The sequence below is a fragment of the Elgaria multicarinata genome, chromosome 10, assembly GCF_023053635.1.
Source record: "Elgaria multicarinata webbii isolate HBS135686 ecotype San Diego chromosome 10, rElgMul1.1.pri, whole genome shotgun sequence".
In the NCBI taxonomy this organism is placed as follows: Eukaryota; Metazoa; Chordata; class Lepidosauria; order Squamata; family Anguidae; genus Elgaria; species Elgaria multicarinata.
Window position 1 is genome coordinate 41,189,838 of NC_086180.1, and position 27,963 is coordinate 41,217,800.

The 27,963-nt window shown below is 43.5% G+C and overlaps 1 protein-coding gene across 4 annotated transcripts in view; it reads left to right on the plus strand.

The window, feature by feature from the left end:
* The first annotated feature begins 1,099 nt into the window (after positions 1 to 1,099).
* PCDH10 (protocadherin 10) overlaps positions 1,100 to 27,963 on the plus strand; it is a 53,402-nt gene continuing 26,538 nt past the window's right edge. For 2 of the 4 annotated variants that reach the window (XM_063135961.1, XM_063135962.1), the window contains exons 1-4: positions 1,100 to 4,346; positions 6,461 to 6,519; positions 7,146 to 7,252; positions 18,898 to 19,203. In XM_063135961.1, the coding sequence (XP_062992031.1) occupies positions 1,692 to 4,346; positions 6,461 to 6,519; positions 7,146 to 7,252; positions 18,898 to 19,203 (3,127 nt within the window). In that variant the 5' untranslated portion in view covers positions 1,100 to 1,691. The remainder of the gene's footprint in view (positions 4,347 to 6,460; positions 6,520 to 7,145; positions 7,253 to 18,897; positions 19,204 to 27,963) is intronic. The other 2 variants (XM_063135964.1, XM_063135963.1) reach the window with 1 other exon arrangement.

The window sequence follows — 27,963 nt, forward strand, 5'->3', positions numbered from 1 at the left end:
ATTATTTTTCTTTCGCGTTTCTCTCTGGCTCTTGAGCTCATGAGAAATCGATTAAGCAGCAAATGCGAAGTCCAAGCAAGTGTTCGTTACTTGAGAAGACCCCCCTGAAGGCTAAAGCTTCTGGCACTTGGTGGAAAATCAAAACTCTCCATTGCGTCACGGAGGGTTACGTACACGATGTGTATAGTGCCAAGGAAAATCAAAGCGGGGGGAAAATACCTTAGGAAAATGCTCCTCTAAGTTTCCCTTGTTTGTTAGGCTTTCCCCCCTACAAAGGTGTGCGTGTGTGTGTGAAAATAGCCCAAGACGAAAGGGAAAGTAGGCAGCAGATGGAAATTCCCTCTCCACGGAGCAGCTTGTTTATTAGCGTCACGGTTTGCATTGATGACGAGAGGTGATCTCCTTGCTCAGTAACTGCAACAGGGGAATAGTAACTTTCCGAAGCAGAGATTCCCCAGCAAGCGCTTCGGGAGTGGCAGGGTTATTCTCTCTGCCACAGACACACGCGTGCGCGCACACACACACACACACTGAGAATAGAGCGTCGGGTTCTCCCGTGCTCCTTCTCCCCCCGCCCTTTCCCATTCTCCGTGACGGAGATTGCTGGACGTACGGCATATCCAATGGGCTGCCGCCCTAGGGCTGTAACTACGAGGCGATTGGTTGGCAGGAGCAGGTCGCTGCGCAAAAACAGAAAAGCCGAGCGCTCGGAGCTCAGAAACTGCCAGCAGAGATCACAGACGCTTAAGAGCTGGGACGGGAGGAGAGCGAGCGCGAGCCAGCAGCCGAGTCAGTGAATGTGTTCGAAAGGCAGAGATAGGAAAAGGAGAGGGTGGAAGAAAACTGATCCGGACCCTCATTAACGAGCGGGGGGAAAGATGAGAGCGCTCAGGGCAAAGGCATGAAAGGAAGACATGGCGAGGGAGATTTAAAGAGAATCTCAGCCCCCGAGAAATTCAGGGAATTAAAGTTTGCGGTTGCTGAGTGGCTCTCTGCCTTTTTTCCTCCCCCGATTACATCCTCTCGGTGGCTGTAATGTTTGGTGGCTGTTTTTAATTTTTTATTTCATTTGTGTGTGTGTGTGTGTGTGTGACAAAACGAGAGTCTTTTTCCTGCCTTTCATGTGTTTTTCTTCAGCTGAAGGGGGCATGCCCATCGGTTCATCCGGCAGCTTCCCCCCCTTCTGCTCCCGCCAGGAAGCCAAACCGAGGACAATCTTGAAATATACCAGTTCCCCGGGATTTGCTATCGCTGCCTCCACCGCCTCTCCGGCTGCCGCGGTGCAGTGCCAGGACTCTGGGAATAAATTAAAACGGGCTCCTGTGTCTGTATAGCCACCTACCTATTGCCTATAGTTGGTCATTTCTTGCGAAGATCACCGATGAGGTGGGAGCTCTGCTTGGGGTCCGCCTGTACCCATCTGGGGTGAGACTCACCCCATGCCTCTTCTTTTCTAATCCCACATTTATTTTAAGGAAGGCGATGGGGGAGCAAAGAGAAAACGAAGGAAAAGGAATGAGCATAAATCCTCTGTAAAGCTCGCATCCATCTCCGCTCCCCCTCCCTGCCTCCCTCCCCACCCCCCACACAGGCACTGTGTTTCTCGAAGGAGGAGGAGGAGGAGGGGGCTTTTTGGAGAAGGAGGAAGCGTTGGTGCCGGGGAGGGGGGGAATCTCTTTCCCCTTTTGGAGATGGTCGTGCTATTCCTCTTTGCCTTAATCTGGATGGTGGAGGGAGCCCTTTCGCAGCTTCACTACACGGTGCAGGAGGAGCAAGAGCATGGCACTTTCGTGGGGAATATCGCCGAAGACCTGGGCTTGGACATTACAAAACTTTCCGCTCGCCGCTTCCAGACGGTGCCCAATTCGCGGAGCCCTTACCTGGACCTCAACCTGGAGACCGGGGTGTTGTACGTGAACGAGAAGATCGACCGCGAGCAGATCTGCAAGCAGAGCCCGTCGTGCCAGCTGCACCTGGAGGTCTTCCTGGAGAACCCGCTGGAGCTCTTCCGCGTGGAGATCGAAGTGCTGGACATCAACGACAACCCGCCCGCCTTCCCGGAGCCCGACCTGACCGTGGAGATCTCGGAGAGCGCCACGCCGGGCACCCGCTTCCCCTTGGAAAGCGCCTTCGACCCGGACGTGGGCACCAACTCGCTGCGCACCTACGAGATCACCCCCAACAGCTACTTCTCGCTGGACGTGCAGACGCAGCCTGACGGCAACCGCTTCGCCGAGCTGGTGCTCTCCAAGCCCTTGGACCGCGAGCAGCAGGCGGTGCACCGCTACGTGCTGACGGCCGTGGACGGCGGGCAGCCCCAGCAGCGCACCGGCACAGCCCTGCTCACCATCCGCGTGCTGGACTCCAACGACAACGTGCCCGCCTTCGAGCAGCCCGTCTACACCGTCTCCCTGCCGGAGAACTCGCCGCCCGGCACGCTGGTGCTGCAGCTCAACGCCAGCGACCCGGACGAGGGCCAGAATGGCGAGATCATCTACTCGTTCAGCAGCCACATCTCGGCCCGGGCGCGGGAGCTCTTCGGCATCTCGCCGCGGACGGGCCGGCTGGAGGTCCACGGCGAGCTGGACTACGAGGAGAGCAGCGTCTACCAGGTGTACGTCCAAGCCAAGGACCTGGGGCCCAACGCCGTGCCCGCCCACTGCAAGGTGCTGGTGCGGGTGCTCGACGCCAACGACAACGCGCCCGAGATCAGCTTCTCGACAGTCAAGGAGGCGGTGAGCGAGGCGGCGGCGCCGGGCACCGTGGTGGCGCTCTTCAGCGTCTCCGACCGCGACTCGGAGGAGAACGGGCAAGTGCAGTGCGAGCTGCTGCAAGGCGACGCGCCCTTCCGCCTCAAGAGCTCCTTCAAGAACTACTACACCATCGTCACCGAGGGGCCCCTGGACCGCGAGCAGCCCGGCGGCGACGCCTACACGCTGACGGTGGTGGCGCGGGACATGGGCGAGCCGGGCCTGAGCACCAGCAAGTCCATCCAGGTGCGCGTCAGCGACGTGAACGACAACGCGCCCCGCTTCTCGCAGCCCGTCTACCAGGTGTACGTGAGCGAGAACAACGTGCCGGGCGCCTACATCTACGCCGTCAGCGCCACGGACCGCGACCAGGGCGCCAACGCGCAGCTGGCCTACTCCATCCTGGAGAGCCAGATCCAGGGCATGTCGGTCTTCACCTACGTCTCCATCAACTCCGAGAACGGCTTCCTGTACGCGCTGCGCTCCTTCGACTACGAGCAGCTCAAGGAGTTCAGCTTCCAAGTGGAAGCCCGCGACGCGGCGGGAGGCGGCGACGAGCCCGACGGCGAGGAGGCGCTGGCCGGCAACGCCACCGTCAACATCGTGGTGGTGGACCAGAACGACAACGCGCCCGCCATCGTCAGCCCGCTGCCCGGCCGCAACGGCACGCCGGCGCGGGAGGTGCTGCCCCGCGGCGCCGAGCCGGGCTACTTGGTGACCCGCGTGGCGGCCGTGGACGCGGATGACGGCGAGAACGCGCGCCTCACCTACAGCATCGTGCGGGGCAACGAGGCCAGCCTCTTCCGCATGGACTGGCGCACGGGCGAACTGCGCACGGCGCGCAAAGTGCCCGCCAAGCGCGACCCGCAGCGGCCCTACGAGCTGGTCATCGAGGTCCGCGACCACGGCCAGCCGCCGCTCTCCTCCACCGCCGCGCTACACGTGGTCTTGGTGGACAGCGCGGTGGAGCGCCAGGGGGCGGGCGCGGGCGGCGGAGGAGCCGGCGGCGGCGGCGGCGGCGGGGGCCTGGGCCCCGGCGGCGCGGGGGGCCCCGGCGGCGAGCACCGGCCCAGCCGCGCGGGGGGCGCCGGCGGCGGCGGCGAGACCTCGCTGGACCTGACGCTGATCCTCATCATTGCGCTGGGCTCGGTCTCCTTCATCTTCCTGCTGGCCATGATCGTGCTGGCCGTGCGCTGCCAGAAGGAGAAGAAGCTCAACATCTACACGTGCCTGGCCAGCGACTGCTGCCTGAGCTGCTGCTGCTGCTGCCCCTGCTGCAGCCGCCAGGCGCGGGCCCGCAAGAAGAAGCTCAGCAAGTCGGACATCATGCTGGTCCAGAGCTCCAACGTGCCCAGCAACCCGGCCCAGGTGCCCGTCGAGGAGTCGGCCAGCTTCGGCTCCCACCACCACAACCAGAACTACTGCTACCAGGTCTGCCTCACGCCCGAGTCGGCCAAGACCGACCTGATGTTCCTCAAGCCCTGTAGCCCCTCCCGTAGTACCGACGCCGAGCACAACCCTTGCGGGGCCATTGTCACGGGATACACCGACCAGCAGCCCGACATCATCTCCAACGGCAGTATATTGTCCAGTGAGGTAAGTCATGCCTCTACCCTCCCTGCTGCCCACCACCGCAGGAGCCGCCTCCAAGGGCATCTCTCTGCCAGCCCTGGTGTATCTCTCCTGAGACTTTCCTGAGTCAGTTACCAGTGTTTTCTTCCCATACACGTTCACTGAGGAGGAAGTCAAATGTGTAAACTGCAGTTTAACTGGCCAGAGGAAGACCCCCTTGCCTTCAAGGGGGCTTACTCTCAACACTAAGGGTTTCAACCTTAGTGGTTTTATGGTAACTGTAATTACGATTACTACTAATAATAGTATTACTATTGGTACCAGAAGTTGTAACCTTAGTGGTTGCATGGTGGTTGTAACTACTACTACTGCTAGTAGTAGTATTACTACAAGTACTAGAAGTACTAGCATGTAGTAGTATACAAATAGTATGCCAGCTGCCATGCAATTTCCCTTCATAAATGCTTATAGGTCTCCAGTTTGAATCTCTCTCTGTTAATTGACACTTCAGGAGATTACAACTACATTTGAGACAAGTAGTAGCAGATGAGTAGTTAGCAGACTTATAAAATCTCTGCAGCAACCACGACCTTTCTAGCAAGACCCTTCCCACACAGTACCACCATCAAACTGCAGTGCAGCCTTCCTTCTCCTGCGCCATCTCTGCTCCTTTTATTTTGGCTGCAAATTTACCTGAGAGTAAACCCCATTGAATATACTGAGACTTACTTCTTACTGCATAGGACTGCACTTCCTTTCTCCTAATGCACACATAGCTTTTCCTTAATATATGTCTTGCTCCATTTATTCATGATGCAAGACAGGCTAGTTTGACAGCTCTGCGTGTTTTGAGGTACCTTTTCTGAGGCAGGAATAGTTTTACGTTGGAGAGTATCTTCAAAATTGTTGCAGCCAAATGCACACACTACGTGCATTTGAATGAAGCGAGCTAACCTAGTTTCTTCCATTTTCTATATCAAACCAACATAGCCTTAGGAAAGGTGCCTGTATTTATTTTCACTCTGTGGAGACCCAATTGATGCATCTGAAGGCCACAAAACAAAAAACAAAATTGGTTATTTTATTGCACTTTCCAGGAGCAAACATCACATCTGAAAGTCTCTCTCTAATAATCTCTCTATTAAATGCAGTATATTAAAAAAAAATATTTAGAATTGCCTGCATTTTAACTAAGGCTGTGGAGAAATTCTCTTGTGGAGTTTATGATCATCTAACAGTCAGCAGTTTTAATTAATTCAAGAATTAAGGATTTATTAATTAACTTTTCATGACTCTAGTAGAGTTGTTCCATATGAAGCATCTTTGGTGGTGGGGGGGGGGTAAAGGAGGCATCTCAAAAGAAAGCAGTTAAAAGCCTCTTTCAAAGTTTAGCATTCTGCCCCATTATGTATCGTTTGTGTTATCCTGGTGTGTAAAGAATTTTTGCAGATTACATAATCTAGATTTAACATTCTTCTATTAAAACATGGTCTGCTGGTTATCAAATTGGGTGTTCACTCTCTGTATCCATTACTGGAAGAAAACACTGCCTTGAGCCTTTTAAAGCCTGTTCAGTCCTAGGCCTATCTACTCAGATGTAAATCACATTAAATTCACTGGGATTTAATCCTGGGTTAAGTATGTATTGGATTGCAGCCTTAGACCTTTTTTTAAAAAAAGGTTTTTAAGCATTGTCCATTTAGAACTTTGGAAAGAAATGTGTCTTCTTGTTCAGTTTGTCATTTCTTTTCTTTTTAATAGTATTCCCTCTTCTCATATGTAGTGTTGAAATACACAATGGTATCCAGATTGTAGGCCCATTATTCAGAATGAATAGTAGCTCACTTGTCATTTTTCATTTATGGTGTAAATTGTAAGGAATTATAGGTAAAGGTTTCAAGTCAATCATAGATGAACAATCTTTGTTTATTGACCTTAAGAGCCTGCAGTCTTTACTTATGTAAGTGGGGATGGGTGGGAAGTAGTAGATGAGATACACTAGCAATATTTGTTACTTGGGTGTTTATTGGCTTAACTTATGCGCTTATATATCCATTATAACAATTGTAGATACAGAAACTGTTTGCCTGCAAAACACACACTGGGAGTTCATTTTTTTTTCCTAATTATTTTTCTAGACTAAACACCAGCGTGCAGAGCTCAGTTATCTAGTTGATAGACCACGGCGGGTAAACAGGTAGGATCTCCTCATTCCTGATTTCCTAAATTATGGCCCTAATTTTGCACAGCCTGAGATGTATTTCAGCAAATATGAAGGAGGACATGGAAATGTGTTTACTGCAGATGTCGTATAATAGCTGAGGGATATAAAAATGAATTTGTTCAGACAGTACCATTAAGCAAAATAAATCGGCACTGAATGAACATCTTTGAATTATGGCTTTTGGTGAGTCTCTCTTGAGATTACCTGAAAAGAGAGTGGAATCTCATTTTGTGCTGCTCTGAAACGTGTCTCAAATACTTATGAGCCCTTCTGCAAGAACCGGCAGATAATATTGACTTCTCTGTGCAAATTTAGTTTCCCAGCTTAAGCAAATTCAGCGAAATTATTTAGAACCGCTGTGTGTCACGCAGGCGGTGCAATAATGGCTACTGTCTGTTCCAGTTGGTTTATTAATGCCTGAACGTACAAGTTTTGTTTCTGATGGAAAGAGCTGCTCAGCAGAAGCCCTGCTGCAAGCTGCTTGGCTGAGTGCAGCACCGCATGTGGCCATGTGATGGCAGAAGAATGTTTTACGAGTCTCCCTTTTCCAGGGTGTTCAAATATTAAGCCCCCCTCCCTCTTTTTTTTAATGTTTCTAGTTCTGCATTCCAGGAAGCAGACATAGTAAGCTCTAAGGACAGTGGTCATGGAGACAGCGAGCAAGGAGACAGCGATCATGACGCCACTAATCGAGGTCAATCCTCTGGTAAGTCTGATAAGGGGGAATCTAAATATTTGATCTTTTAATAAGAGAGACAGCAAGGGCAATTACAGATAGATAAATAAATAATAGGCCAGAAGTAATGCGATACAGAGTGTTTATCGTCTTATGTGCATATACCACTGGATGGGCTCAGACTGAGTTGGTTCACAATAGACAGAGAGGGATTTTATTTTATTTATTTTCTCTTTGTCTCTCTCTTTCTCTTTTTAAAACTCTGGCTTGCTTTTGAGAGCTAGAGAGGTTTGGCATGTTAATTAAGTATGACTGACTCTCTTTGCATGTTGGAGGTGCAAAGGTACTGACAGGTTTTGGCAAAATGAGCGTTGAAGAAGCTCTTGAGAAGGTTTTAGAGCAGTTTGCAGCAGCAACTCTAGAGCTGGCTTAGAGGGATGCAGAAGGGGTGTGCCCCTAGGGGAGTGACAAGGGAGAAACATGATTGAGTGACAGCTGGCCTATGACATTTTTTGGTGGGCAGGGATGAGTAAAATCCCACAGGGTGTTGGAAATTGTAATACCTTGAATTGGCTTTTCTCTTGGAGACTTGGCATTTCTAAGCCAACCATTGTGATGCTTGAATTAATGACGTGTGTAAGGCATGATGATATGCTTTGCTTGCTAATGAAGGAAAATAGATAATACTCTTGCATTGCTCCTGTTACACCTATATGAGAGGACCACTGGTTCTTTTGGTGCTTCCTTGGCTGTAATGCACTTGCCATTTAGCAGACGTCAATGCCAGTTGTCCCTAGATCATAATCAACTGAGGTCTTGGAATCCAGGATTAACAGTAAAAAACCCTCCCTTTCCCCAGCTCATTAAAGCCTGAAGGACTTGTTGCTGTAAGAATGCCTTCCAAATTGATGCTCTGGGGCATTGAAATCTCTCTCTCTCTCTCTCTCTCTCTCTCTCTCTCTCTCTCTCTCTCAAGCATCCCCTAAAGCATCAGAGAGAATGGGCCCCCAGAAGCATTGAGAGGCGGAGAGAATTCCAGCGTTTGCTCTTCAGCTGTGTTGTTCCCTTTGCTATAGGGAGCCTAGGCACGTTGCAGGGCAGGCGGGTCCAGGGGGTGTGGGGAGCGGGAAGTCCATTCAAGGGCTGCTTTATATTACTGCAAGTCATTAATATGCAGACCTAATGAGACTTGAGGAGAGCCAAGAGCCTCTGAGCTCCCCGCTCCTTGCAGGGCTTCATGCTTCATGAACACAGCGTTTATTTTGTGTCTGGGAACCTGACAACACAAACCAGCTCTTGCCAGAAGTTTACATTGGAACAGAGAGCCTCTTCATTTATTTATTTCCTCCCGCCCCCTATATTTGGCATATAATTTATTATTGCCTCCCAAATTTGTGGATTTGGTCTCCCCCCCTTCTATCCCCAGTTCCTTTGCACCATTTGTAAAGGTTATAAATTCCTCCTTTGCCTTATCTCTCTCCCTGTCCTCGTCCCCCCACCGCAGTTTTAACTTGGCTTTAAAAAACAAACAAAAAAAGCCACATTTTATTGCAGTACTCATCTCCATGAACATTTCAATCAGTTTATTCCCTCAACATAATGAGCCATAATAACCAAATAGGAGAGAAAAGAATAAACATCTGTACAAAGGGCTGGAATGGAAAGGCAGAATGCAGGGATATAATCATTGTGGTGCACATCAAGCAAAAAGCCATTTTATTTTAGATGCGTCTACCAGTGTTACTATACTTAGGTTTCTCTTTTAAAACAAACAAACAAAAAAAGTCTGTTTATCTGAAATTAGGTTATTTGTGATATCATGGAAGTTGATGTCTCTTCTTACATTGGTGCAAAAGCAAGGAAAACCCCGTGGGGGAGTAAAAAATAGCCAGTCTAGTCTAGCAGCTTTCTGTAGACAACTTAACGAATGCTGTAACAGCCCTGAGGAAGAACGCAACTGCGTTCGAAACGCGTCGGCACCTCGGCACTTTAATAAAACTTTTGCAAATATTTATTTTTGAAGATTACTTGGTTCCACCCTTGCCTTTGGCTATTTTTTACTCTTCTTACATTGGACCAATTCATTGGTGTTCGTAGCAACCCAGGTCTAAAGGCATTATTTTATTTTTACACTATTTGTTTCCCGTTTCAACACAAGCCAACAAGCTGCAATGCTTGAATTTGAGCTAATTCAGATCCACTGACTTCAAATCCATGCTCTACATGAATCTGGTGTGTAGACTTGCCTATGAACTGGAATTTCAGATTTCTGAAACGAAAACTGAAAGGAATAAATTGTATCTGATGCTTGCTTTTGAGCCTAATCAGAATTAGCATTTTGAATTGAATACCGCTATTTAAATTAATAACTTCAATATCCTGTTTTGATATATTACTGTTGGGCATTTATGGCAATCACTTTGCATAAGGATTTTTGTGTTGCATGGATACGTATTCATGGGGTGTACTGGAATATCTAAGCTATCTCCTGTGACTTTGAGATATATACATTAAGTTCTTCGATTAATGTGAGGCCCTTTCACTTCTTTCCCTGTCCACCTACGCCAGGTTGTCCCTAGAACCAGTTCTAACAACAGTATCTGTCCTTCAGTCTCCTTTCTAACCTTTCCTCTCAGTTGATTCTATGAAAGGGTGGGTGGTAGTGCTTGAACTTTAGTACCACATGACAATGTAGAGGATGTTCAAGGACATCCTTTTTAGACTTTTTATATATTACATATTGATACGTATGGGTATGTATTTATATATAGAAATTTAGATGTGGATAATCAGAAAAACAACTAAACAGTACTGTATTCTAGCAGCCTCCATGATGCAGTAACAAGAATGAATACATAAATTAGTAAATTGATAAGTTTTTCAGCTTCCAAGTTTGATTGTAGTCTGTTACTGACAAAGGAAGTAGCTAAATATTTAAATACTTTTAAGTCTTTCTCTATTTTGTCAGTTACTTATTTACATATATGCATGTGTGTTTAAATTGCTTAGACAGATATATACAGCGATTGTTCCAGCTATAACAAATGACTACCATGTCTCTCTTTGGCTCCCCATTCCTCCATTCCTTAAAAAAACCCTGCATTTATAATTATGTTAGTATTTCCTGTCCTTTCATGGTTCTCTTTCTCTCATGTTTTGTTTGCCATGTTGATTCTACTAATGTCTTTTATTTGCCTCTCAGGGTGTTTAAGCCCCCACCAATTCCTTTTTGCCCCTGCCGATTCACTTCTGCAAGAGGGAAGGTCCTTCCAATTCTGTTGTGCAAGCGGGACCCAGCAGCAATTTAGTGCTTCCGAGGGTAACCTGAAATGAGTGGAAATGGTTGTTTCTGGAAGAAGGCAGGTTAGCAGAGCTCCCTTATGTGAGTTCTATTTCTGCTCATTCCAGGTTGTTCCCAGAAGCGCTAAATCACCATTGAGTAAGTGTTGGGGGGCACTTGTGCAACACAGTTGGTGAGGGGTGGAAGCACCCCATTGGATTCTGCCCTTAGTCCAGAAATCACTCCAAAATGGCACCACACTAATGTTCCTAAAAAGTGCTAATAAATGAAGTCACCTGCTTTTTTTAAAGAATGCCATCTATTTGGTACCCCACTCTCATTCCATAAAGTCTTTAGCACAGCCACTCCCTGTTCCCCATGCTCTACTTTAACTAGGTCTGAGTACACACTATTGAAACAATCACACCCTTTCCTCCTTACCTCTGCCTCTACCTGCCTTCCTCTGTAATCTCCCTATGCCAATTACGTATTGCCAATGGTCTGGGCAATTTCTTATAACCTGAAAGGCAGGGGAAAGCAACCTTTTTAGCCCTATGGACATATTTGGCAATTTGAAACAGTGCTCTGGGCTCCACCCTTCTCTTTGAAATTACATGGGAAAACACGCCCTCTCCATTTCAGAATCCCTCGAAAATGCTTCCTAAACCCTTTCTCTTTCGCTCTCTCTTAATCATATGCATCCCCCTATCCATTCAGATGTACAAGCACACAACTCTCTAGATTCTGCTAGCTTCCTGCTGCTCTCCTGCCCACTTTCCCTGCCTTCCTGATGGTTTGACACCACCCATTGCTTAATACGGCTTATTTCCTAACCTCACCCCACTGCTCTCCTTATCCTTCTTTAAACCCCAAGCCTACCAGACAGCAGCAACAAGGGGGCCTTTTTCTCCTCTCTTCTTCCCACCATCTTCATTTCCAAAGAATGTCACTGAGCCTCACGTGTGGGAAATGAAAATGGCAGAAGCTGGAGGTCCTCACTTTGCTTTGAAGCAATTCCAGCTGCCAGTAAGAAAATCCGTTAATTTTAAAATAAAAAGTGTGAGAGATAGGGCACCTTGGTGGGCACAAAAAAAGGTGTCCGGGGGCGCACTGGTGCCCTCAGGCACCATGTTGTCTACCTCCATTCTAAAGCATCATTGACATAGTTGGCTCTGTTTAAATGCAAAACGTCAGCTTTATTTATGGTACATTTCTGTAGTGTCCAACAGCTGAAGCTCTGTGGGTGGTTCACAAAATAAAGGTTTTAAAATCACAACATGCATAAATATAATAAAACAAAGTAAAACCTATAAACAGATTAAAACAGCTACAGAATAAAACAAAATAGATCCAACAGCAGAGGACAGCAGCAGTGCAAGAATTTAAAAAGTGCAAACACACTCTTAAACCTGAAAGACCAGAATGCCTGGGAGAATAAATAGTAGTCTTTACCTGGCACTGAAAAGACAGCAATGTTTGTGACGGATAAGTCTCTCAGGGAAGGGCATTGCATACCCACGGTGCTACCAAGGAAAAGGCCCTCTGTCTAGTAGCTATTCACCTCCCCTCTCAGCTGGAGCATGCAGAGAAGGATTCAAAAGATGATGTTAGGTAGGTATACCCAGGAGGAGACAATCCTTCAGGTAACTTGGCCTCAAGCTGTGTTAGGCTTTAAAGATTAATACTGATACTTTGAATTGGGCCCAGAAATGGACTGGAAGCAGTGCTACCTGTTGTTGTTATTTTTTGTTTCAAGAAAGCTGGAATTGTAATTGTATGTGATCTAAATTAAAATATCCCATTGCCCGCTGTAATTCATTGAATATTGTGGGCTTATTATTTAGCTGAGATCAGTCACAGCTTGATTTAAAGCAGGTTAAGAATTTGTTCAGTATTTTCCCAATCAATACATTTTTAAAAATATTTTAATTCAGATTCTAGAGCCATCTTCCACACACACACTCCCCCCAAAGAACAACTGAATAACAGAAACAGCATTGAGGGGAGAGACATGTAGAGTGGATCAAAAGCAAATCTTCAAGTGGAGAACACAGTTGTTTCAGTGCAGAAATTAATTTAGCATCTAAGAAGGATGCTAAGTTGACTCCTGTTGATCAAAAGCACTTTTGCTTTCTGCAGGATGGATTCCATTGGGCATGTACTGTAATCGACTGGAAATAAATCCTTCTGTGTATGTTTTAATAAAGCTCTTGGCTTCTCTTCTGAGACTTCCAGTATAGGTGCTAAATCCACTCCATGTGTTTGTGTTGTGTGCTGTGTGATATGAACATCTGTCTACCAGGACTTGGACCTAAGCCATTATCTCATTTTATCTAGGTGTTCATAAAATAAATGTATGAAGACTAGATTTCTAACAGGATGGGGAGAAGAAGGGGTGATCTTCTCAATTGAGTACATACAGTAGAAATAAAAAGTTTATGGGCTTAAATTGTAGACCGCATTGATAGCTTTGCTTGTGGGCACAGATGTGAATGAAACATTGCCAAACCGAAGGATGTATCATTTTCCAGCCAGTGACTGGGTGTTCTGGGGTTATTTTTCGTTTGTCTCTGAACATCTATAAGTGAACGGTCATCAAAAAGCTAGCCTGCAAGACTTTTGTTAGTATGTACAATGTATGCATGTAATTTCACAGGAATCTGTTGTCAGGGGATTGAGATGCAGTTCTGAGCCGCCCTTAAATGAACCAGTGGATTTCAGTTATAGAAAATAGAAAGAGCATTGCGTTGTGGTTCCTGAATGGAGAATGACAACTGAAAAAGAACAATATTGAAAGGGGCAGAGTTTGGTTTTTTCCCTTTTCAAACCATGTAGTGTTATAATTCAGTTATGCTTAGAAGATCTTTTTGGCAATTTGCTTGTCTTGAAGGAAAATAGATTTAACATGTAGGAAAGGGTTTAGGTAGTTCTTTGACAGCAATCAAGTGTGGGTTTGTTTTTCTTTTTAGTTGCTATTCTTAATACTTTTTCACAACTCACTGGTCCACATTCTGCTATGAGGTTAATGTTTGGAAAAGTATCGTGCTGGGAAAAGGGTGGGTTGGAGAGACGTTCATGTAGTGTGCTGAAAGCACACTTGTGAAGACTATCTTCACAACTGAAGAAATGAGAAGCACCATTATTTAAAAGAAATGTAACAGGTTGCAGAAGTGGGTGCAGTTGAAAAAAATCTGGCGGATTTATTACTTACAATTGCAATTTTTAATTGAATAATTAGGGAATGATACTTTGAAGATGATTCAAACTCTCTTGAGGCCTTGTGTGCGCAGTTTTCCTCCGCTCTCCTTAATTTAATCAAGAAGAAACAAATCTCAAAAATGCCTCATGCGTTAGAACAAAATATGCTTTTTCATGTAAACCCTAATCATGTGAATAGTTAGGCTTCTTCAGTCTCAGTGAATACAGTGGGACTGATGTACCCTACCTTTATACATGATTACACTCAACTTCCATGTTTAACTTTTGGAGAAGAGTGGAGGGGGGCAGGTAGAGTTGCTTTTTCTTCAGTCAAGAATATATCTTTATTACTACAAGCAATATTACTCTTGATTATAGTGCTGTCTTTGCAGTTATAACTTTGCTGGCTTTTGGCAGGTAGGTGATGTGGCTAAAGGAGACATTCTTCCAGGATCTAGATCTGGGCAGACAATGAATGCAGGAAAGATAGTTGCGTGCTGGTGTTTTTCATGTATAATATAAGAGACAATAGTGATGAATATTATTGAATGATGCCTTATATTCAAACTGTTTTGGAACAGATGCTGAAAATCCATAACACACACTCACTTTTAAAATCCTAGTTTTAACAACTAAATGAGTTTTTTTTTTTTTACATTTTTCAATTTCAGTTATAGTTTTTAATTTCCCCCCTCCCACCGTAGATTTTCAGTAATAATGGATAAGTTAGTCAAGAGATTGCACATCATGTTAGATTTATGACAGAGTGGAGATGGAAGCATTTGAATGACTGAACATTTCTTTTAAATTAAGATCAATAATAGGACTCTTGGTTTATGGGAGGACTAAGGGGTAAGAAGCCATTTCTTCTCAATTCTTACTGGCAGGGTTCTGTTGTGCAGACAGAAGCTTTACCAAATAGAGTACAAGCTCTGTTTTTAGTTGTAAATCAGTGGAAGAAGTGTTAGTGATAACATCAAACAATGACTGTTTGTTTCTCTTTACAAACTAATTAGCACACCAAAACGGAAGACATGTATAATTGCTACAATGCAGCAATGTCATGTCCACTAATCGGTTTATTCTGCTTTTCTTTTCTTTTGGGGTGGGCGGGCAGGGATTGATTCTTACTTTCAGCCTTTGGGATGGTACAGACTATAAATCTAAAGAAATAAATAGTATCTGAAACCAATCTCAGCATACGGAGAGCTGTCCTCCATCCTAAACACACACTCGTTGGCATACTAGGCTATAAATGTGGGGGGGGGGGGGCGTAGAGGGGAGGGGCTGGGGGAATGCCATTGCATAAATAAAATGGTGTCGTGTTAAGGAAAATGTTTTTGTACTTGGTAATTGAAACCACTTATTTCAGTCTACTGAATTTAAATTGAACCTATCTGTGAAAATCAAAGTGGTAAATAGCAACAAAAAGAACCCCCTACCCCCCCCCCCAATTCTCTTCCTTTAAAACTGTGGACTATTGTTAGACTTTAAAAGAGACAATACATATACTCACTATATTTGTCTACACTGAAGTAAGCCCCGTTGAGTTTAATATGATCTACTCTTAGGTAAAGTATGTGTAGAAATGCAGCCTATGTCTAGTTTGGGGGCAATATAGGTTTGCGAGCAATTAAGTTCTCAGATACTAAGACATTCACAGCCCCTGCTTACTGAATCTATGCATCACCAGCTGTGCTTCTATTGCTCCAATTCTAAGCCATTATGACGCCATGAAGAAACACCTGTTAGAAACCATTTGCTAAAATGTCATCCTGTTACAGTCCGTTTAAAAATGCAGAATTCAGAACTGGGATTAAACTCTGCATATGTGCCCATATAATTTCCAAATCGGAATCTCCATTTCAGCGTATTGTACCAAAAGATATAGTGGTCTGGTGTCCAACGCTTGTAGATCCAGGCTAATAGTCACTTAATGGAAACAATTTTAAAGATTGTTTCGAATTTTACTTTTCCCTCTATGAATCTGGGTGGGCAGCAACCTTTTCTTAATCTTATTTGATCTCTTTACAACCCTATAGGAGGCAGCTATTGATATTCCCATTTTATAGGTGGAAAATTAAGGCTGATAGACAGGCAGTTGCTTGGTGCCACCTGGCAAATCACTCCTGGAACATTTCCCACCATCTTTTAACAGTGCAATTCTATACAAGCTACTCAAAAATAAGTCCCATTGAGTTCAGTGGGGGCTTACTTCCAGCTCTCACTGTGCTCTTCTCCCTAAACTAGCCTTGCTCAACCTATGTTGCCTTCCAGATGTTTTGGGCTTCAACGTCCATCATCTCAGCCAGCATGGCCAATGGTCAAGAATGCTGGTAATTGTAGTCTAAAAACATCTGGAGGATACTAGGTTGGGGGAAGGCTGCTGTAAACATTTCGGGGGGGGGGAACATTTCTAAAAATATTTAACCAATGCAGTATTTGTGGGTAAAATCCAACAGAAGTCCTACCTAGAGTAGACCCATTTTAATGAATGGGACTTCAGTTAGTCATGACTAACATAAATCCTATTCATTTCAGAGGGTCTACTCTAAGTAGGACTTATGCTGGATTTTACCCAGTGACTTCAATGAAATTTAAAATCCTTCCAACACAAAACTCTTGTATGTAGACTTATATTCCAGCTAATGCCATCTACATTTTTAGTGATCCTGTTTCAGAGCTGTCCACTTTATTTCAACAAAAATCACACTGTGTGAGTATGTAAAATAAATAACACCCTGCTTGCAGTACTTTGTTTTACAGATACAGTTTAGCTCTTTAAAGTTCAATTTATTTCAGAGACAGACACATGCTAATGACATCAGTGGGGTTTAAAGGGCTTAACTGGGACTGGACCATACCGTTAATTTAGAATAGTTATTGTACATTTTCTTAGATTGTATTACACTGTTATGCAATTTAATTTGTTTGGTTCACTGCAGTTGGCAGCAGAAATCAAAGGAGTTTGCTGTTTAGAACCTGATAGGAATTTGTAAACAGCAGGCAGATCCTACTATAAAGCTAAATTGGGGGCGTAAATTAATAGGAAGCTTTTTTCTTGAATTTAAATTCCTCTAGAGGAGAATAATACCATTGCTTAATCCTTTCTTCATATCTTGGCTTTAATTTGAGAAACTGTGTTTTATTTTCCAGTTCTGACTGAAATGAAACTTGGAATCATTCTAGATAATATTATGACCACTTCCTTTACATTTGCCTCTTATTTTTAATGAAATTATATGATCATTTAGGGGGAAAACAGCTTTGCAACTATAATATATGCTGGAAAAATGACTAGTAAAGTATCTTTGATATAGATTTCTGGAGAATATCTCCATCCCTTTTCTCTACTATTCTATCAGTAAGAATTAAGGTAGACATTTATTTCAAAACCATTTATATGTCTTCTATGCCATTCCTTCCCTAAATCTTTAATCCCAGCTGCTGCTCACGTTTACTTTCCTCAACAGCTCACCGATTAGTAATTTACTTCGAGACTTCTGCATGCCAATTATCAGTAGAATGTTACAATCAAAGCTAGACTTCATATTGCACATAGCTTAATTTAAAATAAAATTGTCATTATAAAATGAAGATTAATCTGAGACAAATCCCCTTGTATTTTTCCACTTCTCAAGCACTTGTTGGTAACTTGGTGGGATTTTCTTATCTGCAGAAAATTTACCAAGACGTTTCTTCTAACTTACATGAATAAAATTACAATTCAAAGCCACTGCAGAATTTTAAACACTAATCTTTGCTTGGAGGAGATAGCTAATGACTTATTTTATGGCAGAGGTTTCAGACCGTTTTATCCAAAAAGCAGGCTTTCCTCACCAGAAAAATGTAGTCTCTGGAAACTATCTGCCATTCTCAAATCCTGACACAGAAGAGCCACATGCTTTAAAGTTCTCATGGCAAATAATTCTTATTATCTACAGTCAGCAACTTGCCAACTATCCTGCAAGGCTGCCATCATGAGTTGCCGGTGATTCTTGGCCCATGGTTTTGGGAATTGACAATCTGTGGTTTACAGTGATGAACAACTAGTAGTGGTCTGGCCTTATGGGTTGTATTATCAGTATTGAAAATTACCTTTAATGTTAACGAGTTTTGGTGCTTTGGGGGCAGATAGCATGCATGTCTTTTTAAAGTGATTCTTGTCAGGCTAGATCAACAGGAAATTTCTTCTGTCTGTAATATGTGCATACTCAGTTCTAAAATAGTTCACTTCTTTTCCAAACAAGTCATTCGGAAGAACTTTTCACCACTGAACTCTTCCGGCATGCTTTCTTTAACATCGCTCTGAGCAAACATTGGTGATTCCATTCCATGCTAAGGACTTCAGCCACTGTTGCTTCTTCCAGAAACCTGGCCCAAGACTTAAGGAACTAACCAGTCTATTGAAATGTCTGTCGGAAGGTAGTCAATGGAAGCCTTGCTTGTCATTTGAAAACTTAATAGCTTTAAAAGATTTCTAAGCAAACTGTTTCATGTGGCAAGGAACCATGTTGCTGGTACAGAGTAAGCATTAATATATTTGTCAATAGTCACATCGGACCTTAAGCCGCTAATTAAAGTAATTTCAATATAGCCTTTTCTATATTGTTCCTCATGTGGCTTAGGGGGTTTAAAGGGAGTGAAAAATATCTTGGAAAAAATAGTGATAAGGGCTTGCTCTGTTAAGTTTTATGCCTTCCCACAAAGGCTCTCTACATATTGACATTTTCAGGGACATTGTCTATTTTTTCATTGGTGAAATCTAGGTGAACAATTAGAATTCCATTTCTGTTAGTTACAGCCATTTCTACGCCATTGTGTCCCCTTTTTCCTGTCATACTAACAACCTTTGACTATTACTGGGATCAAGCTGATGTCATTGCCTTCTGATACAGTGGAACTTTCTCTTGGATGGTTAAATGGAGCAGGTTCACAAGATTTTTTTTTAAAAAATAATAGCAATCTCTCTTTTCATCTTATGACTGTTTTGCTACTTGTGGAGCATTCTCGCATTCCTTTCTTTTTGAATGATGGTGCTTCCTTTTGAAGACTAAAATGATCAGATTCTTTATTGGTAGGATGGTGATGGGGAAAAAAACACCTTTTTTGACCACCATGCCATTATGCATCTGTCAGCAGCTGGTCATGATGCTGAAGATTATATCTGCAGTTTCTCTCTCTTTCCTGCTTGTAGGCATGGATCTCTTCTCTAATTGCACGGAGGAATGTAAAGCATTGGGCCACTCGGATCGGTGCTGGATGCCCTCTTTTGTCCCTTCTGATGGACGCCAGGCTGCGGATTACCGCAGCAATCTTCATGTACCCGGTATGGACTCTGTTCCAGACACTGAAGTGTTTGAAACACCAGAAGCCCAGCCAGGGGCAGAGAGGTCCTTCTCCACCTTTGGCAAAGAGAAGGCCCTTCACAGCACTCTGGAGAGGAAGGAACTGGATGGACTGCTGTCTAATACACGAGCGCCTTACAAACCACCATATTTGAGTAAGTACTGTTCCAAAGGCTGCTAGAGAGTGTTCCTTTTGTGGGAATAAAACTCCATTCCCCAGTGGGCTTGCTAGGAATAGAACAGTATGCCAGAGCCAATAGGGGGGAAAATCCCTGGATCCCTTTGGATTGAGAATCATGGAAGAGAGCGATGTTGAATTTTTTTCAATGCCTGTGGCATTTTAAGTTTGCTACTTCTAGGACCTTGTTGACGATGGATTTGTTTTTTTAAAAATGCCGGTGCTGGGGTTTTTTTGGAACGGATGCCCTAGTGAATATTTTTTTGAAGTAAATAATTAGCAAGACAAGTGTTTCTTCATGTTTGTAGCTGTCTGTGGTGCCTCTTTATTGATACTTCCTTCTGCACTCAACTGTTTTGTACCATGGCTACTTTATTCCCTTTGAACAAGGCTTGGAGGTCATCCTCTATGACTCATATTTCTCTGTGGTTCCCCACTACCTTTTGTTTCCTTCAAGGGATGAACTTGAATATTCAATTCTGATTCTTTTTGAAGTCTTATGATAACCATCAATATGGTGATGTTTGCAAGTGACACAGAAGATGGTGTATCACTTGGGAGAGAGATTTCATTATTCATTTCAGATTCGGTGCCAAGTGAAGTACGTTGAAGTCACTCTTTGGCCCTAGATACTACATCATGATACTTACCAGCCCATTATATTTTATTATAAGATCGTAAAAGGTCTTCCTTTGATTTGATGTGCGTATGTTGATTCTTGTAGTCTGTTTGACTGGAACTGAGGAAAGCAACATTGCATCAGCAAACCAATTCCATCATTTAATAAGTGCAATGGCTGCCAATGCTGCAGGGATCCTTCTTAAAGAAAGTCTGAATGACAGCAGTGGTGATGTCATCACCGAAATACATATTCACTATTGCAGTGCTCATTTTCTCTTTCCCCCTCCCTCTAAGTTCTGTTTTGGAGGTATCCCATTGTATGTTGAGAACTGATACTTTCTGTCTGTTTTAGCTTTTAGCCTGAGAGAAGTCGGGCAGAGCAGAAGTTTCTGATGTCAGTTTTATGATTTATATATTTAGTTACCAGCAGCTGATGTTAAAGCACACAACTCATTACACAACAACCACCATCTGGGTTGCCTTTGTACCTGGATTGCCTTTGAACTTAATGATCTAGATGAGAACGGCAGTTTTTAATTGTTCAGCTCATGAGCCATCCCAAGTCCATCTTTCACTCTACAGCTACTTTTTTAAGCCACAAATTGTCAATGTCCTCTTCACAAATTTAACCCAGTGTTCCATTGTCTTTCTCCTTAGGATGAGACCTAGATTAGTTCTGTTTATGGAGCATTTCTTTTCAATAATGGTGCTGTAAGAACAGTATCTTTACGATAGCAAATGGATATCTGAATTTGTATAAAGTGGTTTTTAATTAGACTTCAACATTTTCCTGTGTATTTGTATTTTTAACATGGGGCAAGCTGCAAGCCATCTGCCCGCTAGTTTATTTTCTCACCAGCTCTGACTTGTGCATCTGAAACATTTAAGCCTATCTTCAAAGTAAGTCCTATACTGTAAATTAGTAATATATGTTTGAGGTGTGTGTGTGGGGGGGGGGGGGATTCAGCTTTGATTTTACATTCTATTGTATACTCAGTACTAATCTTATACTTACAATTACATCACTGTTTTTATATTCCCTACAATTAATCTTTTCTTCAATATAATTTTAGATTTTAAAATGCTTAATAAGTAAGAAGTAGTTCTTTTAAAAGAGAGAGAGAGAGAGAGAAGGAAGGAATCAACTGCTTAGGAGCACAGTATTTTTGTAAAGCTGAGAAAATATTTCACAATGAATAATTTATTCTTTGAGCATGACAAGGGTAACAGTAGTAGAGCTGCTAAGTAATAGTGACCACAGCATTATCAACTTTACCATTCTCTTGGGGTAGATTGCACCAAAAGGTATTAAGGAAACATTGAAATCCACAAAAGAAATTAAAACAAAAAGCTAATAGTTAAACCCTTAAAGATTAAAAGCTTTAGATTAAACATCATGCTAACCACACCAATGGCTGGATCCATGGAGTTGGGGAAGGGAGGGAGGGTAGTTATACTTAACCCCAGAAATAAAATACCTTTTATTTATTTATTTATTTATTTATTTAAAAAATCTTAATTTAGTGCAGGGGGCGGGGGACAAAAAATCTTTGCCTTATTTGGTTTAACACAATCACCCTAACTATAGAACCTCCACTCATTTAAAGTCAAGTGAGCGATGGAGTGCAGGAAACCTGGAACTTGCCTTAACCCGCATGGAAAGGTCTTAATTTGCACTGGACTTTTGACCTGATTTGTTTCCAAAAGCAGCCTGCTCCTGCTGCGCTGCACTGAGAGGTAGGTCTCCGAAACACCTTCCAGCACAACTTAAAGAAGCACTCTGAAAGCTACTCTGCATGTGCACAAGCCCATGGCTGTGCTTGAAAGTGCTTCTTTAATGAGCCTTCAGTATAAGAAGCAAACATAGGGAAAGGGAGGTGGGGATAACCATGTGCGTGTATTCATGGGTGTCAGTGCCCTGCCATGGACTGCAACCGCAGGCTTAATCCCATCATGAAAGCCACAGAATGTATGCATAGCCCCAAGTTTATAGGCGGCACGGACTTGCTACATGGCACAGTTGCAGGATGCCAAATCGGTGAATAGCTTTAGGGTAAGGGAGTTAGTAAAATGCTAGTTAATTGGAAAAAAAGTATGGCATACTTCTCACATAACTAGTCAATATCTGAAAAACGAATACCCAATCCAACATTTTAGGAGTGTTTAAAGGGTTGGGGAAAACGCATAAAATGACGGTTTTCTCATTAAGTAAATTCCAAATAAACTGAAATGACAGATGTATACATTTTTAATTTTTTTTTGGTTCCTGTCAGGTAATAATTAGGAGGCCTTATCTGAGAATGAGAAGTCAAGTGACAAAGTGCTGGAACAAATTGACACATTAAATAAAACTAAGTTGCTTACACCAGATGGTATTCATCCAACAATTGCAAAAAATTGTCAAGGAGGAAGTTGACTTGATTTCCAACCAAAAAATAGTCTTACTATACATTGTCCCATGTTTCACAGAAATTGAGAATATGTTGTATTTCTAATCAATTTAGAAAGGTGCTACTAAAAGTGTACTCATGAGAGTTTTAGAATGCCTGAGAGAAAAGTAGACATGTCCCTATGTGGACATATCCATAAAGATAAAATGTGAATAAAGGGATTGTATGTAATGCAGTATCAAAGCACTTTTAAAAAAAACAGTAGTAGGGATCATAAATTCTATCTGAATGGAGAAGATGAACAGCAGGAACTGAAAGAGTTAATGAAAAATCTTCCCTATCATTGGAAAAAAACTCCTGTTTGTATTGTGTGTTGGGAGAGCAGGAGATGAAAGTGAGTGCATAAATGGAAGGAGAGTAGTCCCCAGAAAAAGCAAACAAACTCATGACTAACAGTCACATATATTTTTAGCTCTAGTGTTCTAGATATGGAGGTGCATTGTGTATTAAAAGCAGACTGGTGTGGTTCTTTACAGAAGAAATGTGAACTTCATTCTGTTGGGAGTTCTTGAATAGCATATGAACAGAGAGTAGAAACCAAGTAATGGGATTCTAAGATTGATGAAATTTGGACAATGAAGCCAATAGCCCAGTCATAGAGATGCTTACTTACAGGTAAGTCCCACTGAATGGGACAACCTATATTAGCAAAGTCACAAAGCTAGATCAATTATGAATCATTGCAAAATCTTGAAACTAGCTGTGTCAATTGACTGCAGACTAAAAGATTGAACAGAAAGTGGGAAAGGTTCTTAATATTTTTGTGCTGGCCTTAGGGAAAGCCGCTGAATGGATTTCTGGTGGTATTTATTAAACTCAAGATGCCACCTATTTCTAATATTTGAATGAGCAGTGCCATCTCTGATATGGTCATAGCAAATAAAATTTAGTCATACACTGAAAACCTGTTTCCCCGACTTTTTTTCAAATGAGGAGGTAGGAAAAGTTACTAACCACATTCAAAGAGCAATGCATGCAATGGCTCTTTTCAGGCTTCTCTTCCTACAGCGGTCTTTCACAGTTAGAAGCTGTTAGTGAAGGTCATTTGAATTCCAATGAAATGCAAGAAGTTGTGGTAATGAAAAATGGGGAAAGTCTTCCAGCATTTGAGTTATCTCTATAGGCATCTACCTGAGCCTTTTTAGAACTTGTATATTAGGACCAAACCCCTACTGACCTCAAGATTATATTATGCTGCTCAAACTGACTTACATTACTTAAATTTTTTATAACTGAGCCCTTTGATTTGGTCAAGGAAGATTACATGTACAGAAAATAGAACATGTAGTGAAACTCTTAGAAAGGCCAATCACACAAACATCTAGCTACTACCAAGGCATAGAAGTATAGATGTATCTACTTGAGACAATCTACAGAATTACCCACACTGCATGCTTTTTGGGTGGTGTGTTTTTTTTGTTTGTTTTTTGAGCCACTAAGGCTGCAGTCCTATGCCCACTTCCTGAACACAACAGGGGTTACGTCAGAATAGACATGTAGAGTATTGTACTCTCAGGCTGCAATCTTATGTATGCACGTAGGAATAAACCCCTTTGAACTCAGGCTTACATCTAATCAGATGTGTCTAGGGTTATATGGTATTAATATAAAACAACCTGTTAAATATCACAGCCTTTTTTTAAAAAAAGTAGAAGCAATAAATTGATATAATAGAAGGCAAGTTATGTCTTTCATTTTTTTATGGGAGGTAACGTGGTCTTGTAGAATTCATTTGATTCAACAGTTGCAGGGTACTGAAATGAGTTTCCCTCTCATATTTATCTCTTCTTCATAGTCTTATGGATCTGTGCTAGTAGTTCCTTATTCCTAAATCGGAAAAAGCCAATGGAATGTTTTGTGCAATGACAAGCAAGGGAAAAAGGGTACATCAGAAGGACAGATGCAGAAATTGTACTGAAACAACATCAAACTTTTTTTGAACAAAATTACTAAAGTTGATCCACCAGAAGAACATTACTACTGTGCTTCAAAAAGTGAACATCTCCCAACTGTTGGGAGAAACAATGAAGAAATTGCAACACAGAATCAATCAATAATATTTAGTAGGGATGTGCTCCGCTCCGATTAGGAGCGTAGAAGCAGTAGCGGATTGGCCTGCTCCGCCTTACCCAGAGGCGGAGTAGGAGCGGACCGCGGACCCCCTAGAAGCAAGGCGAAGAGAAGCGACCATTTTTCGGAGCTCCGAGTTCAGTCGGAGCGCTCCGGTCGCCATCTTGAAAACATTTCGCCATAGGATTGCATTGCGGCAAATAATCGCGCATAACTACGTTGTTTTTGAAGCTATCGTTCTGGAAATTCTTGTGCACAGAGAGTCGTGGATGGGGGTCATTTTGAGACCACTCTCACCTCTCTGCGTGCTGTGGTTCACGTGCAATATTTTTTTAAAAATCGGGTCAACCGCGGGGCTCAAACTGCGTTTCGGCTTTTCGCCCATAGGATTGCATTGAGGGAAAGAATCGGGGATAACTGGGGGGGGGTTTAAGCTATCGTTCTGAAAATTCTTGTGCACAGAGAGTCGTGGATGGGGGTCATTTTGAGACCACTCTCAACTTTCTGCGTGCTGTGGTTCACGTGCAATATTTTTTTAAAAATCGGGTCAACCGCAGGGCTCAAACGGCGTTTCGGCTTTTCGCCCATAGGATTGCATTGAGGGAAAGAATCGGGGATAACTGGGGGGGGGTTTAAGCTATCGTTCTGAAAATTCTTGTGCACAGAGAGTCGTGGATGGGGGTCATTTTGAGACCACTCTCAACTTTCTGCGTGCTGTGGTTCACGTGCAATATTTTTTTAAAAATCGGGGTTTGGGTTTTTTTTTTTTATTATTATTATTTTTTTGGAAGCGATGACAGGCACATTCAACTCCCAATCCTGATGAGAATTCATCTCCTCAGAAAGCATCCTCCTCCAATCCCAGCGTTGGAGGGGGGACTAAGGCAGACCCACCCTGAGAACTTTCTGTTTTGTGTCTCTTTGTGGGTTGGCGTTCGTGGAGGGAACACTTACTTAGCTAGTGCTCCTGCTTTGGAGATAGATTAATTTAATATAGGTTTAGTTTGGCGCGTGTGTGTGTTTGTTTGCTTCTTTCTGACTTGTAGCTTAGTTTGCCCTGTGTTTTCCCCTTACTTTGATTTAATATAAACTTTATTTTTGAATTTTGGAGTGTGTGGTTGGGTTGGTTGCCCCCCCCCTTCCCTGTATTAAAGCCTGACTGTTCTGCTTTTGTGAAAGCTTTCTTTTGAAAGCATACACACACTTTTTGTCCCATTTCCCTACATTTATATTCTTAAACATATTTTATTATATTCTTTCACATAGTCCATTAGTATATATTCTCATACATATTATATTAGTATTCATATTTTGTTCTTCTTATAGTAGTGGTTGGTTCTTTTTCCCCCTCCCCTCTCTTAAATCCTGATTGTGTTTCCTTCTATCTTCTATATACCAAATATACCAAAAAAATTGGATTCTCTTTTTCTTCTCTGTGTAACTTCGACGGAGTGGGCTGCTTTTGTCAAGTTCAACAGGCAGCCACAGATTGAGCATTTTGGGGAAAGCATACGCACACCATTTCCCTATTCTTAAACATATTATTATTATATTCTTTGACATAGTCTTAGTAGTCTATTAGTATACATTCTCATACATATTAGTAGTAGTATTCATATTTTGTTCTTCTTATAGTAGTGGTTGTCCCATTTCTTGTCCCATTTCCCTACATTTATTAGTAATATTCTAAAACATATTATTATATTCTTGTAGATATTCTTAGTAGTATATTCTCATACATATTAGTAGTAGTATATTTTATTGTTCTTGTCCCATTTCCCTACATTTAAACATATTATATTCTTCTTATACATATTCTTAGTAGTACCTTATACATAGTATTAGTAGTATTAATATTTTGTTAGTCATCATGAAAAGAGAAAGCAGGCGTGCTGAAAGCAGCAAGGCTCAGTCTGCCAGCAGGGCTTCCTCTCCTCCTGTGAAACTCAAACGGGCAACTCCTTGGCTGACTGCTCCAAAACAGAAGCAGGACAAGCAGCAGGCAGAGCCACTCTCTTCTGCAACTTGTGCCCGGCGTTCTCTTTTTGAGGGTGGGAATGGGAAAAGTGCCCGTTTGCAAGAGGCACGTGGCAGCAGTGCCATTAGAGGAGGAGGAGTATCCCCAACTCCTTCATTCTCCTTTCAGCCCACGAGCCCGCTGATGGACCTAGACGAGGTCCTCAGCACAGTGGAGGGGGGGGAGGAGGAGGAGGCGGTGGGCCTCCAGGATGTGGGGGCTGAGGAGGAGCAGCAGCAGGCCGAGGCTCTCTCCCCAGTCTCATCCCACACCCCTGTTTCTGTGGCAACACCAGAGAGCTCAGGCGGGCAATTGGTGGTGTCACCACAGAAACGAAAGACAAGCATCGTGTGGGACCACTTTGAGTTGGGAGCGGATCCCCGCTTTGCTGTCTGTCGCCACTGCAAACTCAGCCTAAGCAGGGGTTCATCGACAGGGCATTATGGAACCAGCAGCATGAAGATGCATCTTCATAGGCAGCACCAGGCGATCTTGCTGGGGAAAGAGGCGGGCAAGGCGACTGGTTCCAGGGGAAAGCCGAAGGCTGCTGCTGGCACTGCCACTCTAAGCTCTCCATCTCCCATCCCCACAAGGGTTAGGCAGGCAACCCTGCAGGACATGGGGTGGGGGAAGTATTGACCCACAAGATGGCGTTTTCCAATGCCCACCCAGGGTGCTACTGTGTTGGGGCATCTGCCGGGACTGACTCCTCCCCAATACTAGATCTATGACATGTCACTCTGCCTGCCCCTCTGCTAGCCTGTCCTCCTCGGTGACCGACTCGCTGGGATGGTTTGCGTTTGCAATGCGTGACTAACTGCAATGCTGGCTTAGAAACCAGCCATCACTTCCTTGTGCCCCCAGAAATGCCCGCAGCCTGCCTGCCTGCCTGCCCGCCTCCCCCGGGGTGCTGCTGTGGTGGGGCATCTGCCAGGACTGACTCCTCGCCTACTCTGCCTGCCTCTCTGCCCGCCTGGTGCCTGGTTTGCTCCCAATCGTCCTCCTCTGTGCCCCTCAAGGCGTAACTGCTGGCTTAGAAAGAAACAACCAGCCATCTTTGCCTCACTTTGCGCCCACTTATGGGTTGGTTTGCTATGCGTTAGTGCTCAAGCCATCCTTGCGGCACTACAATGCATGCTGCCTGCCTGCTTTCCATTGATGGTGCTATATAAATAAATAATAATAATAATAATAATTCTCCCCTTCCCGCCTTGCAGCGATGGTGTATGTGTCTTGCTTTGACTAAGGGGAGAAGTCCTTCCTGCGCTCACTTAGACTTTATCAAATTCAATAATCCCTTTTTCAAATGTGCCAGAAGATTTAGGGTTATCTCGTGGCATGTTGGGATTGCCTTGGAACTGGCCCCATTGAGCTGTCTGCAATTGCAACTTTAAATCCCTGACATACTGGAGTGTTCAAATTTCAAAAGTTCCCCTAACATCAGGGGATGATGGGATTGCCTTGAAACTTGGTGTCCATGGGGACACATGGGTAAGCTGTCATGGGACCAAAGGATAGGTTTCTAACGTGCAAATTGACGTAGTTGTAGAATGGGACTTGATTTGGGGTGAGTTAAAAA